At 41.0% G+C, this 14,606-nt stretch overlaps 2 protein-coding genes across 5 annotated transcripts; one reads left to right on the top strand and one right to left on the bottom strand.

Annotated features, from left to right (window-relative positions):
- Nucleotides 1-1,089: 1,089 nt before the first annotated feature.
- On the bottom strand, nt 1,090-4,533 carry LOC131016430 (uncharacterized). Of its 4 annotated transcripts, none has more exons than XR_009098993.1 (4): nt 4,131-4,505; nt 3,953-4,022; nt 2,780-3,792; nt 1,090-2,380 (listed from the first exon to the last, which is right to left on the bottom strand). XR_009098993.1 is itself a non-coding variant. In XM_057945122.1 (4 exons), exons 1-3 carry the CDS (start codon nt 4,404-4,406, stop codon nt 3,737-3,739), a joined length of 402 nt encoding a protein of 133 aa, XP_057801105.1. In that variant the 5' UTR covers nt 4,407-4,533; the 3' UTR covers nt 1,090-1,406; nt 3,701-3,736. The 4 variants fall into 4 exon arrangements, 3 of the variants coding, with proteins under 3 accessions (XP_057801105.1, XP_057801106.1, XP_057801107.1); XM_057945122.1 differs by having other exon boundaries at nt 1,090-1,406; nt 3,701-3,792; nt 4,131-4,533; XM_057945123.1 differs by having other exon boundaries at nt 1,090-1,430; nt 3,701-3,792; nt 4,131-4,530.
- A 797-nt stretch (nt 4,534-5,330) lies between these two features.
- Nucleotides 5,331-7,834, top strand: LOC131018698 (uncharacterized). The gene is made up of 3 exons (XM_057947412.1): nt 5,331-5,554; nt 6,815-7,594; nt 7,636-7,834. Exons 1-3 carry the CDS (start codon nt 5,331-5,333, stop codon nt 7,832-7,834), a joined length of 1,203 nt encoding a protein of 400 aa, XP_057803395.1.
- The last annotated feature ends 6,772 nt before the right edge of the window (nt 7,835-14,606 follow it).

Here is a 14,606-nt window from a genome sequence, read left to right as displayed (position 1 = left end):
AGGTCCGTTTCAGTGATTGGAAAGTTCGAATAAGTGCATTATAATTTACAAGTCAGATGATGATTTATTTCAACACCGTACGATATAATCGTCTTGTACGGCATCATCTACAATCATGCACGGAGATTAGAGAGTAATTATTTTTTTGAGACCAATTCAACTCTATAGATTTGAGTTTCACAGAAACTTCCGTCATGAGTTAAATAGTAGTAATCAATTTCTTTTCCCACAGTGTTATCCTATGATAGTGATGAGTCAGATGTTGTGTCCCAATTTGCAACTTGCTAATTTTTTTTGTCTAGATTTTATAGTATTTAATAGGAGGTGTGATGTTATTCAAGGTTGAGCGCTAGTTGCATAAGATCGTCAACAATTAGAATAGTGCAATTCAAGTAGATCGACTTGGAAAATATGAGCTGAAATCAGTCTCGTGATCTTTTATGTCATGAAATCGTCCATTCCACTGAGGAAACATCTAATTTAAATGATACAGACATGATTGATGAAATAATTCATCTTAATCAAATATTTGATTTGCATAATTCATCACACAATAAATAGTTCAACATACACTCTAATCATTTAATTATATTATTCCAAAGTTAGATTAATTATTTAATCATCCTTTAATTTTATCTACTCCCTCCGTCCACGATATCGTTTCCACTTTATAAATAACATAAATTTTAAAAAAGCAGTAGATAATAGTGGATATTATTGTGAGTGTAATTTCGGTCCCACTTGTGAGTGCAATTTGTGAACTCATAATTATGAATGAAAGTAAAAATAATATTATAGACGGATCAAAATGATAAAAATAAAAACAATATCATGGACAAAAAGAGTGTCTCATCCATCAAACCAAACACCACTTAATTAAACATCTTTTTAAAGTTATGAAATCCTTCCACTAATTAAGCAACCCGAAATGCGTCGGGGCAACTATTGGATCATAGCCTGCAATGTTACAACTTATTAATAACAAGTCCGAATTATGATTTAGTAGCAAATCTGAATTTGGTTGGGGCCCAGAAACCATAATCTTTGTCAATTATCCAAGTACAAAAGATTAAGGAAAGCTCATCTCAGTTTTGGAATCATAATATTAAAGTAAATAATATATGCTCCAATCATCTTCTGAAGCTTTTAATTTCAAGCTACACAAAGAATTGAAAAACACATGAACTAATTTTACATTCTTTATCGTTCAAGCGTATTAAAAAGATTTGCTAAATAATAGTTTGACATGAGTCAAATGAATAAAGTACATATGAGTACACAAACACAGCAGCATCCTAATTTGCTCGCCAGGCGCAGCAACTTCAACAAGGATACTGCAAGCTAAGGAAGCCATCAAGCACACGACGAATAAATTTAGCACAAACTGAATCAACATCTTTATCACCCTGCATTAGATTTCCCACCACAGACTGGATCATCAAAAATCCGATTCAAATCAGAAAATCGAGGATTCAAGTATCCTGCAACCGAAGGCAGGTAATGCACAGTCGTTGACTGTGCAAGTTCTGTGCTCTATGGAACTACACATTCACAGTTTGTAGAGCATAACATAAAAAGGGAGAACAAATGCAAGACAAAATGTAAGCTCTGAGAAAAGGAGAGAAGTGGAAAATATTTCAAACGTGTCACTTCTTGAATAAGGACTGAAGACCACTACGAAAGCTCCATCTCAGTTGTACGTTTCTTGCTTAATTATGACTTACTGTTAGACTGATTACATTTATTTGTACTCTCTAAGAGACTTGGAGCAATTTTTATTCTTCATTTGTGAGTCTACCACATTAAATGAAGAGTGTGCTATCCTACACATTCGGAATATATCTCCATACACTCAAAGAGTACCAAGAGAAGAGTGACCTCTATAATGACCAAACTACATGCTAATGAATTCCTTAACGGGAACAAGCCAACACCATCCCCATTCCTGCCGTATATCATTAATCAACTCCCTAAATATATAGCACTAGGTGGATGGTTTCTATTAACAAAGAAGAAAGAAATAGAAAAGAAACATAAATAACAGGTGTACCACCTGCCCAGCAATTGTTCCGATTACAAAATTAATCCCCAGCCAAATCCTAACTAATGATTTCAGCCTTATTTAAATACTACTTAATACCTACACTTCAGAAATATCCCAACTCATAACTAATCCAAGAGGAACTTGCGATAAATAAAGAACAAGACTAGATGAATTAAGAGGATCCTTATCATTTGAGTTGAGTGGATAGTTTGGGGTGTATTGAGTAAAAGGCCCCTCATATACCATCAATTGGTGGGTGTATGGAGATATTACATGGGTGTAAGTAGACACACACCAATAAATTATTTTCCCTAAATGCACTCATCATGCTCTCAACTATTAAAATAGGGTTAATTGCATCAAAATACCTGACCTTTTTCCCAAAATTTGGTTTTTTGACAAACTTTTTAATTGTAGCAAAAATTTTAACTACGTTTCAATTTATTGCAATGTCCGTCCCGCGTATATTTCTGGCCAAATCCATGTTGAGGTGGACCTCCGTAAAGCTTAGGTGGCATGTCGTGCCGGGTAATGAAACATTATCGTCTCAAATCCATTGCAATAAATTGAAACGTAGCTAAAATAAATTGGCCGGAAATGAATGGATTTGGCCAGAAATATACGCAGGACGGACATTGCAATAAATTGAAACGTAGCTAAAATTTTTGCTACAATTAAAAAGTTTGTCAAAAAACCAAATTTTGGGAAAAGGTAAGGTATTTTGATGCAATTAACCCATTAAAATAATATTATACAGGAGGCAAGTGTCTAAAATTTAAAGGCACAAGATGGAGTATCTGAATCCGTTGTAACACATTATGGCAGCTAGTACTATATGGTATATACTTCCAATGTGAAATTATTTGAAATGGTGGCTGAATTGGATATTTTTAAGGGCAACGGGTTTTTTCTCCTCAAGTTTTCTGTCCGCAGCAAATAGTAATACTTTATTATTACCTCTTAATTCTTTCAACACTTGAGATATCCATAAACGAAATCTTCTCTCTGAAGCTTTTATGCATACCACGAATAACTTCTAACTTATTTTTAAAGATTGTTATTTCAGTTTGGATGCAGCAGTTGCTAAAGTACAAGATATCACTCACAAACTAGTATCAGCTTCATGAAGCACATCAACTCATTCAGAATGGGAATCATGCATCAGATAGGAGACTATTGGAGTGTGATAGGCTGCCCTATCAATTCCCACAAACAACTTTCTTCAAACACTCTTCAAATTTTACAAAATGATAGTGTAAACTGTTAGCAATACCCTATCCCTATTGGCCTCTAAGTGAGCATAAACAACCAAACCAAGTGTATAGTCTGTAATTTCCAACTGAGATATTCTAAACACCATAATGATGCTACTTACCTACGACTCTCCTTTCCCAGACCCAAAATCCAAATGCCATGCCATTGGAAATAAGACAAGCTGACTTCTCTTTTAATTGGAAAAAAGCACATCAATATAAGTAAGTAGAACCGGCACAAAGATAATCAATTAACAAGAAGCAAGAAATAAGATGTCGAGTAGATTCAGAAGCCAAAACAAAAACTGATGAAATCACAGAAACAAAGTTACAGTTTAAAAGGAAAATTGAAATCAAGCTACGCTGATGTAGACAGGCATAAAGAAGTTGAATAGCTACTCACCTCCAAATTGATCAACAAAGCACAGAGCTGACTGGATCAAGAATTACCCACCAACTCATCTGAATCTGAATCTGAATCACTCGCATTATAACCTGTACAGGGTAACAAGTTCCACAGCTTCTCACACTCAACTTCTATCCATATCAAACAAATACATGACACGAAACGGAACGCAGCAAAAATATTAATAAGAAAATCAAGTTGAATTCTGCCAACACAAATATAGAAACACAGAGAGCATAGAGAGCTAACCGGGTCGTTTATTGCTAACTTTCCACACCGAAGCCCTAACTCTCGAAGCCCTACTTATCCAAATCCTCCCCTAAATTATCAGAGTTCAGAATTGAGTAAAAATCCCTAAAAGCGAAAAGAATTTGAAATCAAGCATCTTAAATTGAGGGGGGGAAAGAGCAAGCTTTAGCAACTAAACCTTGTTAGCGTCTTTGGCGATGCCATAGCCGTAATAATACATCTGGCCGACGAGCACCTGCATGTTGATATCGCCAGTTTTGGCCTCCTTGAGCGTGTCTTGGAACCAGCGGTGTATGCAGTCGTCAACCACCTCCGATAGCGGCAGCCTTCGTTGCTCCGGCACCTGGCCGCCGCGTTCAGGCTCCATTTCCGGTTTCTTACCCTTGGAGTCGTCGGAGGTTTCGCCCTTTAGCTCCCGCCGCCTTCCGCTCAACTGCGGAGATGATTTTCCCATGTAGTGGACTGGAGGAACAAACAAAATAGCACCAATTTACTACTCCCAAATATTTTTCTTCCTCTCCACATTTTGGTTAGCTCCCAAAAACATCTTGCTAACTTATTTCAAAAATAATTTTATTAACAATTATATTTACCATCTTGTTGTAAATATATCTATAAGATATATCTTATATGCGTTGACCAAGAAATCTCCCTACAACCCTAGCTTCCTACTTATATAAATAGAGCCCTTTAGCCTCCATATTGAATACACTTGATTCGTATTCTCTTCTCTATTCTCTCGCTTCTCTCTAGTTTATAACACGTTATCAGCACGATAGTTCTAATTCTCTCATCTTCCTTCAATCGTAATTCTACTTTAATTTTTGTGCTATCAATATATGTCGATTTTATGTGAATCATACAAGAGTGTTAATCAAATAACTTCATATCTATTTGATTTTACAAAATTCTCGTATTCGTATGTTTTTCTGATTTGTGTAATGTGATTGTCATACTTCGATTTGATTCTCAATCTATTTACTTGACTACTGCTTGTTTTAGAAAACTGAAAAGAAGACAAATGCTTTTTATTTAGTGTTAATATATAAGAGTACCCACTTTTATATAGTAAAAATAAATTTTACCCATTCAAATAAAAACATAAAAAAATACCCACTTTTTGTGTTAAAGGACTAAATTACCCTTCTATATAAATGGGCAAACCCTAATTTCATTTCATTCTCTCATTTCTCTCTCTCTCTACCCGCTCTCTCCTCTCTCTCATTCCTCAGTGCTCTCTCTCTGTCTTTCTCTCTCTCTCTCTCTCTCTCTCTGACGATTGAGGCGGCGGATCGACGGGAGCACGGCGGTGGCGGCCGAGGGCGGCTATTGAGGCGGCGGATCGACTGGAGCACAGCGGTGGCGGTCGAGGACGGCCATGGCGACATCGGCGTTGCCGCCGCGCGTTCCTCTCCTCATCTCCAATCTCGGCGTCTCTCTTTCCTTCTTCCTCTGTCTACACGCACCTCCGGCGTTGTCCGCCCCCTCGCCGCGGTCGAGGCTCCGGAGAAGGTCATCAATCTCGGCGATCAGATCTCGAGCAGTTGATGATGGTGGAAGAGAAGGTGCGAAGCATGCCGAGATCCTCCCCGGCCAACTGCCGTAATCGGTGGTTGATTAATTAATCAAATGTGTGGTTGTGTTGTTCATTTGATTGCCTCGCTTTGAAAACAACTAAAACCAAACCGGGTGGCGAAAATCATTGTTTTATGTTGTTTTAGCGAGACGAGTCAGACATCAGTCATCTTTATCCACCATCTATTTCTTGGGATTTCGAATACTTATTAGTATCATTTTATTTGACTTTCATAATTATTTTGATCAATATGCGGTATAATGTAAAGCAGCTGACACATAACTTAGAAATTGATGAAAATCGCGCAATTTTGTACAAATGTTCTTGAATTCACAACCAGGTTTATGAATTCACAACTGAATTATCAGCGTTGGTTGTGAATTCACAATTGAAATAGTGTTGGTTGTGAATTCAAGTTTCATTGGTTGTGAATTCACAATTTGAAATAATGTTGGTTGTGAATTCAAGTTTTATCGGTTGTGAATTCACAACTCGAAATAGTGTTGGTTGTGAATTCACGCGAATTCACAACCAACACTTGTTATTCACAACCAATACTTGAATTTAGTTGTGAATTCGAGTTGAATTCACAACCACTGAACAGTGGGTATTTGTAAAATTTTATATGTAAGGGCAAAATGGTAAATGTGGGTATTTTTTAAAGTTTTATATTAGTGGGTAAAATTTATTTTTACTATATAAAAGTGGCTATTTTCAAAATCCACTCTTTTATTTATTTATTTATTAAATTACTAATAAAACACGATACGAGATTTAATCTAAATCTGTTGATTATTACTTAAAAGCATTATTTAAATTTCGTTAATTTAGATTCTGCCTAGACACAAGATTAGCTTAACAGAAGATAAAACATTAAAGATACACATCACATATCAAATTTATTCTTTTATAATTTTCTTCAATCCGACGAATTGATATTCATTAAAATAAATTAAATCAATTTGTTTACTATGAAGTTTATTGTCAATTTTTTATATGTCAAATTTCGTATTTTTTTTGTGCTTTAATTTCGTTATTTGACATGTTATATTCTGAAATATATTAGATATATATATGTATATATATTTTTTTCTTCCGAAATAATCTTGAAAAATTAATTGATGCTATTTAAATAGCACAAGTAATATTCCTGAAGAATATTACATTCAAGATCTTAAATTGATGCTATTAAAGTAGCACAAGTAATATTCCTGAAGAATATTGCATGCTCTATGAGCAAAATAAATTAAACATTTGGATAACATATCCTTGATTATTTTGTGCAGAATTGCACGGATGGCAAACATAGCCAAACTTGAGTTCATCGCCCTTGACATCTCGGGCAAGAATTATATGTCATGGACTCTTGATGCTGATATTCACCTGATCTCAAAGGGTCTAGGAGAAACTATAAAAGAAGGAAACAAAGCGTCCGACCAGGATCGCGCTAAGGCACTAATATTCCTTCGTCATCACCTTCATGATGACCTTAAGACAGAGTATCTGACTATCAAAGATCCACAAGAATTGTGGACGAACCTCAAAGAAAGGTTTGATCATCAAAAGACTGTCGTCCTTCCTAAAGCTCGTTACGAGTGGATGCATCTAAGACTACAAGACTTTAAGTCTGTAAGTGCTTATAATTCTGAATTAGTTAGAATTGTTTCTAAATTGAAACTTTGTGGAGAGAAAATCAGTGATGCTGATATGCTTGAGAAAACATTCTCCACTTTTCATGCTTCTAATGTGCTGTTACAGCAACAATATAGAGAGCGTGGTTTCAAAAAGTACTCAGAATTAATATCTTGTTTGTTGGTTGCCGAGCAAAATAATGAATTGCTCTTGAAAAACCACGAACTCCGCCCAACCGGTTCCGCTGCATTGCCTGAAGTCAATGCAACTTTCAACCATGATAATGGACGTGGTCGTGGGCGTGGACGTGGACGTGGACGTGGATATGGTCGCGGTCATGGACGTGGTAAACCACATGATGCAACCTCTAGCAACAAAAAGCATAAAGCATCCAACGAGCACAATTCATACAAAAAGGAAGGTGAATGCCAAAGGTGTGGTATGACAGGACATTGGGCACGTACTTGCCGAACAGCAAAAAACACCTTGCAGATCTATATCAAGATTCAATCAAGGGAAAAGGCAAGAAGGAGTTCAATAATGTTGACTTTGACGGTCCAATTGATACTACTCATTTAGATGTCTCCGACTTCTTTGAAGACCCAAAAGGAGATAATATAGATCAGTTGATCGGTGGTGGTGTGCTTGAAGACAATAATATTGATGAGGGATAAGGCCCTCATCAGCGCAGCACCTGATTCGTACTTCACATTTTGCTAGCATTAACGATTGACTATTATAATGATTATTGTACAAACTGGGAAACTAACAGTGCAGGACAAAGAGTGAAGATCCCAACGCTGACTAAAAGACAGCGCAGACGCCAACGTGGACAAGAAGACAGCGCAGACATCAGCGTCTCCGAGAGTGCTGCGCAGACCTCAGCGTAGTCGAGAGTGCAGCGCAGACCTCAGCGTAGCCAAGAGGGCAGTGCAGACGTCAGCATAGCCAAGAAGACAGCTCAGGCTTATCTCTATGTGAATGCCCGAAGATGCTAGCGCGGGCAAGAGTTTCCCAACTACTTTCTGGAGGATGCAAAAGCTGCAAGGCCGATGGAGCAAGGACAGTTACCGATGACAACGACGTCAAGGACGCACCGAGCACGTGCCATGAAGGAAAAAGACAACTCTACCCCTCCATCTTTGTCCCTTATAAATAACACATCTGTAATAGAATAGAGGACCAAATTCTAGTTTTTACCAATATACGTTTGTATTCTTGAAGAACTGTTCCATTCAAGAACGTTGAAGTATCCATCTGCTCTTATTCTTCAGGTTCCGATCTTCCATTAATCTTCTAGTTTTAGGACGTTGGTGAGTTGACATCTTACCAACTGGCGCCGTCTGTGGGAATTTGAGTTAAGGCGTGAGTTGTTGTTGATTTGTGAGTCCTGTTTTTCCTGTTCTTGTTCTTCCTCAACATGGATCCGTGGTAGGTGAACACAAATCAGCGCGGATCCCTTCACATGCACACAAATTTGGCCTCCCTTTGAATGTTTGCATGAAAACTTTCCTTTTCGAATGATGGCAAAACGAAATTTTCGTTACATGATGAGTTGAAATTTTCGGTATTTGATAAGTACTGGAGGTAATGAGTTTATGTGATCCCTGATGTATTTGGTAAAGTTATCTTTATTCTATCTTTTGAGGTTCTCGTCAACATTTCCTTGTTATGTTTACATGTCGTTCACAAATGGTTCTCTGTGCATTCTCTTTCTCCCGAATGGTGTTTGGCCGGTGAGCCCATGGTGGACTCTCTGTTAATATGCTTAAGCCCTTGTCAGGAGGTGTTCATATAGTTTAACCATTGCAATTTCCCTATTGGTGTGCGATGGGAGGTTGTTTAAACTCTTTCTTTCCTCTTGATATTTTCGTTATCTAATATCTGTTTCCCTTCGTCGTGGTTACTTTGCGATTGAGCTCTTCATCATCTTAGTGATTCTGGTGCATCTTGGAGAACAGGTGCGACGATGATTTCCTGGGTTTATTTCCCAAAAAATTAGATATCCATCATAAACAGTCATAAGGAAGGATTTTCTACGCAATTTTTGTTTTCGATAAATCCGTATGTTTGATCTTAAATTATCTTATGGGCCGAAGTTCCTGGGCTTTTATGAACTGTACATTTCAAGAATCTTTTCAGGGTTTCTCTAGGGTTTTACGGGCCCCACCATTGCAGTCAATGATTCTAAGAGTGGAGAAAACAAGGCTGCGCAAGACGACTGCGCAGGAATAATTATTCATATATACTTATGCTAATGCTCTTATTCTTCAGGTACCAACCATGGGAACTGATGATCCTTATAGGAATCTGGCTAAAGATTTCGACACGGTCACGGAGGAGTCAGGAAATAGGAAGGCTGGGATCCCTTTGACCCAAGGGATTAACTTGTCTGAACTCACACCACCAGGTTTCACCACTTTTAACAATCCGGCCTCGGGGCCTCCCGGGGCCACTCCAGGGACAACACAGTCTCTGATTGGAACTTCAGCACCAGTCAGCATAGTGCCTACCTCCACACAAGGGCTCCTTAATGTCACGATCACTGAGCAAATGCTGGTGATGCTTAACTATGCCACAATCCGTCAGCTGGCAGGGGTGCAGCCCCCTCTTATTACCCCGACCACATTGAGAGAGGTCGAGCCCGTAACACACAAGAAAAGCACCACAGTGCCAGCCCAGGACAGGGAACACGAATTACCTAACATATCACAACCAGTCATGCAAAGGGGAATGGGGAATACCGAAGAAGGACAAGGGAAGAACAAGAGAAAATTTGTCACTAACAGTGTCCAAATCGAAGACGTAGGTGACTCTACAAGCGGCACCACTCCACAGCGCAGTCGGGGCACTCAAAGGGAGAACACTAGACTCAAAGAGAGAGTATCATTCCTTAAAAGTTAGTTGAAGAGCCTAGAAACGGAACTGAGAGAACACCCCCAAGAGACCGTAAGGAACGAAGTTTCCGACGAGGAAGCATATTCATCGAATGACCAGGGGGAAGAACCCCGAAAGGAAATTCAGAACAAACGCAGGGTCGTGGTTACGTCAGGGGGAAGAAAGAGGAACGCGCCTCACCGACAGGTGCCGCGATTAAGCAATAGTCCATTCTCAGATGAGATCTTACTAGAACCCCTACCCGTGAACTATCGCCCAGTCTCCCTCGAATATGATGGGACCACCGACCCAGAGGCGCATATGGCACGGTTCGAAGGCCTGGCATCATTACACCAATATGGAGAAGGCATAAAATGCCGAATTTTTGCCACCACCTTATCAGGAATGGCCCAAAGATAGTTCCACAACTTGAAAAGTAGCTCCATCTACTCATACGGGGACTTATACCTCATGTTTATGCGACAGTTTGCTAGTTCCAAGAGAATGGGAAAGATTGCTATATCTCTGATGGATGTCAAACAGGAACCGCAGGAATCTCTAAGGGAGTACGTGGCCAGGTTCAACATGGCCGTGCTGGATACACCAGAGGCAGAATCACAAATCAAGTGTTATGCATTTGTCCGAGGGTTAAAGCAAGGTCCTCTTTTTGACGCGTTACAGATAACACCACCCAAGGAGTTCGACGATATCATGGCCATACTACCAGGGTACCTGCAATTGGAGGACGCCAAGGCCGCACGAAGGGCCGAAGCCAATAAACTCCGCGTAAAGAAAAGTGACAACGGGATGAATCCTAGCGATAAGCACTCTCAGAGAACACCATACAAGGGTCTACCACCAAGAATACCAGCCATGGCAGTAGAAACCAGGTCCCCTTCCCCAGGACCTGCGCAGACTGATCGACGCAATAAAGGCGGTGATATATATGAACGACATCCGTTGGACAGGCCTGCTGATGAGATCTTCCATCTTGTCAAAGATGAAACTTGGTTCCGAGCCCCATGGAACTACACCCGCGGTAATCCCAAGCCGGGGAAAAATGATCTGTTATGCGAATATCATAACGCTTATGGACACACAACCGCGAACTGCGGACACCTGATGAACCAGTTGGAGATATTGGTGAGACAAGGTCGATTAGACAGATTCGTCGCTGGACCTCCGAAGAAAATGAACAGAGAACGGCTCAACCGTAATCATGATAATCATAGACGTGACGGGAGGAAGATGAGGAATGGCGCGAATGACAGGCGCGAAGGAGAACTAAGGAATGATGTACCAGAGTGACAACCTTTCCAGTGGGAAATTCATATGATCGTCGGAGAAAATGGTACACCCACATCAAACAGAGCGAAGAAACAACTTATCCGAGCTGTAAGAACATGACACTTTAACACGAAGGTCATGGCTATTACCAGCGCAGCCAGCGAACCCACCATATCCTTTGGCCCGGAGGATGCCAGATCATTAATGTACCCCCATGATGACGCATTAGTCTTCTCAACAGACGTGGCCGGTTGCCTGGTCCATCGGGTTTTCGTAGACTCGGGCAGTGCGGTGAATATTGTGTATTGGGACTGCTGGAAGGCTCTTGGCTCGGATGTCAATATTGAACCAACAAATGCACCACTCTATGGATTTTCAGGAGAATCAGTAGTACTGATCGGGATGGTAGAACTACCGGTCACCATGGGACGATCGCATGGTTATAAAACCAGAACAATCAGATTCTTAATCATAGATGCTCCTAAGCCCACATATAACATCATTTTGGGGCGGCCTGCTCTGAACACCTTTAAGGCATTGGTTTCCACATTCTACCTTAAAATGAAATTTTCGATAGACGGTGGAAGGATTGGGGAAGTGTGGGGGGACCAAGCTACATCGAAGCAATGCCATGTACAAACTTTAACCCAACAAACTGCGCAACAAAAGGATAATACCAGAGACGACCCCAACACTCGAAAGTAGAAACGAAAGCAAGCAAAAACTTCGGGGGAACCCAACGATCAAAGAAAGGAGAAGGTGGGGATAGTCACCGCGTCAAAGCCTGAACGCAGAGAAATCATGGAACTCAGAGACGGAGCTGACAAACAACCTCTTGTTTCCACGAGTGACGCGTGCTTGCTCATCGAACTTTTTCTTGACAAGGAGGGATACACCACCAAAATTGGAGCAGGAATGACATCCGTCCTCCAAAGGGAAGTCACCGCATGCCTACGCAGGAATGCAGATGTATTTGCATTCAACACTTCCGATCTAAAAGGGATAGACAGAGAGTTAGCTGAACATCGTCTTAATGTGGACCCGATGGTTAAACCTGTCAAACAGAAAACAAGACACTTCGGCGCGAAGAAGGATGCAACAATTCGGGAACAGGTCCAAGCCCTCCTAGAAGCAGGACATATTGTAGAAATCCAATATCCTGAATGGATATCTAATGCAGTCATGGTAGAGAAGAAAGCCAAGGTGTGGAGAATGTGTGTGGACTATAGAGATCTCAACGCAGCTTGTCCTAAGGATTGTTACCCACTCACTCGGATAGATCAGCTGGTGGACGCTACTTCAGGGTGTGAACTCCTGTCCATGATGGACGCCTACCAAGGATACCATCAAGTAAAGATGCACCCGGGGGACGTAGCCAAAACTGCCTTTGCAGTATGCACAGGAGTCTTCGGATGGGAAAGCATGCCTTTCGGCCTCAAGAATGCAGGGGCCACATACCAGCGCATGATGGACAAAATTTTCAGGACGCAGCTAAGGAGAAATATCTCAGTGTATGTTGACGACATGCTGGTGCGCAGCATTAAGGCCAGCTCCCACGTGGCCGACTTGGAGGAAACCTTCTCAGTAGTCCGCAAGAATAGACTAATGCTCCCCAAATGCACCTTTGGAGTGCAATCAGGAAAGTTCTTGGGTTACAGGGTAACGCCAGAGGGGATTGAAGTCAATGTTGACAAAGTTAAAGCCATCCTGAACATGACCCCACCCAGGAATGTCAAAGAAATCCAAACACTCAATGGTCGAATTACCGCGCTGAGTCGGTTTATCTCACGCTCAGCTGAGCGAAGTCTCCCGTTCTTCAAATTTCTAAGGAAAGGAAGTCGATTTGAATGGAGTAGCGAGTGCCAAAGAGCTTTCGAAGACCTAAAGGCCTACCTAACCAAACTACCAGTACTGACAAAGCCTTCTTCGGGAGAACCACTATACCTATATATCTCTGTGGGAATTGAATCTCTGAGCTCGGTGCTGGTCCGAGAGAAGAACCGGCAACAAAAACCGATATACTTTGTAAGCAAGGTCATCCAGGGTGCAGAGCTGCGCTATACTGAGGTTGAGAAGACCGCATACACAATTATGATCACGGCCAGAAAGTTAAGGCCATATTTCTTATCACACAAGGTCATTGTAAGGACAATAATACCATTCAGACAAATCCTAGGGCGACCTGATCTAGCAGGGAAGATGGTGAAATGGGCCATAGAGCTGGGAGAATATGAGGTCGAGTTTGAGCCGCGCACTACCATTAGAGCGCAGGCACTAACGGATTTTATTCAAGAAACAACAAGGTGGCCTATGAGGGGACCATGGGCAGCACAGGTCGATGGATCGGTCACTAAAGAAGGGTGTGGGGTGGGAATCTACATCACCTCGCCTGAAGGGGAAGTCTATCAATTCGCTGTCAAGTTCGAAGATAAGTTATCCAATAATGAAGCCGAATATGAAGCAGTGTTAAGGGCAGCCCACATACTCAGGGAACTCAGAGCCGACAATGTGGTGATTAAAACCGACTCTCAATTGGTGGTATAATAATTAACAGGAGGCTACGGGATAAAGGAAGAAAGAATGAAATATTACTCTGACAAAATCCAAGAGATCGGGAAGAAGTTTGAGAAACTCGAAATACAACAAGTGCCGAGGGAGGAAAACCAGCGAGCAGACCTCTTGGCCAAAGTAGCCAGCGCAGTCGAACAAACTTGGAGCGAGGACATTACCTTGGTGTTCGAACCTAAGAGAGAAGCGGTTGCGCAGGTATATAACATTGAAACCAAGGATGACTGGAAAACTCCCATCATATACTATCTGAAAAATGGCAAACGAATGAAAGAGGATACTTCATGATACGCTAAATACGAGAATTACTGCCTCATCGGCGATCAGCTCTATAAGAGGTCCTTCACACACCCATTTTTGAAATGCCTGGCCCCTGAAGTAGCACAGTTCGCCTTAAAAGAGATCCATCAGGGGTGCTGTGGTAACCACGGTGGACACAGGGATTTGACAAGGAAAATAATCAGGGCAGGATTCTACTGGCTCAGAATCAGCAAAGAATCGAAGGCCTTCGTGCAAAAATGTGAGGCTTGTCAGAAACACGCTCCCAAAATCAACATACCTGGGGAAGAAATGGGGATCATGTATGCTGCGCATCCTTTTGACAAATGGGGAATCGACATTGTGGGTAAACTACCAACTGCTCCGGGAGGCAAATGCTTTCTTATAGTTGCTGTAGATTACTTCTCTAAATGGATCGAAGTAGAGGCTGTCACC

The sequence above is a fragment of the Salvia miltiorrhiza genome, chromosome 3, assembly GCF_028751815.1.
Source record: "Salvia miltiorrhiza cultivar Shanhuang (shh) chromosome 3, IMPLAD_Smil_shh, whole genome shotgun sequence".
Classification (NCBI taxonomy): Eukaryota; Viridiplantae; Streptophyta; class Magnoliopsida; order Lamiales; family Lamiaceae; genus Salvia; species Salvia miltiorrhiza.
Note: the sequence above shows the minus strand (reverse complement) of the source record. Positions and strands in the feature narration are given on the sequence as shown.

Coding starts and splice junctions, on each gene's coding strand:
- LOC131018698 (XM_057947412.1), top strand. CDS start 5,331: ATGGCGACATCGGCGTTGCCGCCGCGCGTTCCTCTCCTCATCTCCAAT. Junction 5,555..6,814: donor ATCCTCCCCGGCCAACTGCC/GTAATCGGTGGT, acceptor TATTTTGTGCAG/AATTGCACGGATGGCAAACA. Junction 7,595..7,635: donor AAGGAAGGTGAATGCCAAAG/GTGTGGTATGAC, acceptor CTTGCCGAACAG/CAAAAAACACCTTGCAGATC.
- LOC131016430 (XM_057945122.1), bottom strand. CDS start 4,406: ATGGGAAAATCATCTCCGCAGTTGAGCGGAAGGCGGCGGGAGCTAAAG. Junction 4,023..4,130: donor TCGCCAAAGACGCTAACAAG/GTTTAGTTGCTA, acceptor CTGATAATTTAG/GGGAGGATTTGGATAAGTAG. Junction 3,793..3,952: donor AGTTAGCAATAAACGACCCG/GTTAGCTCTCTA, acceptor TACCCTGTACAG/GTTATAATGCGAGTGATTCA.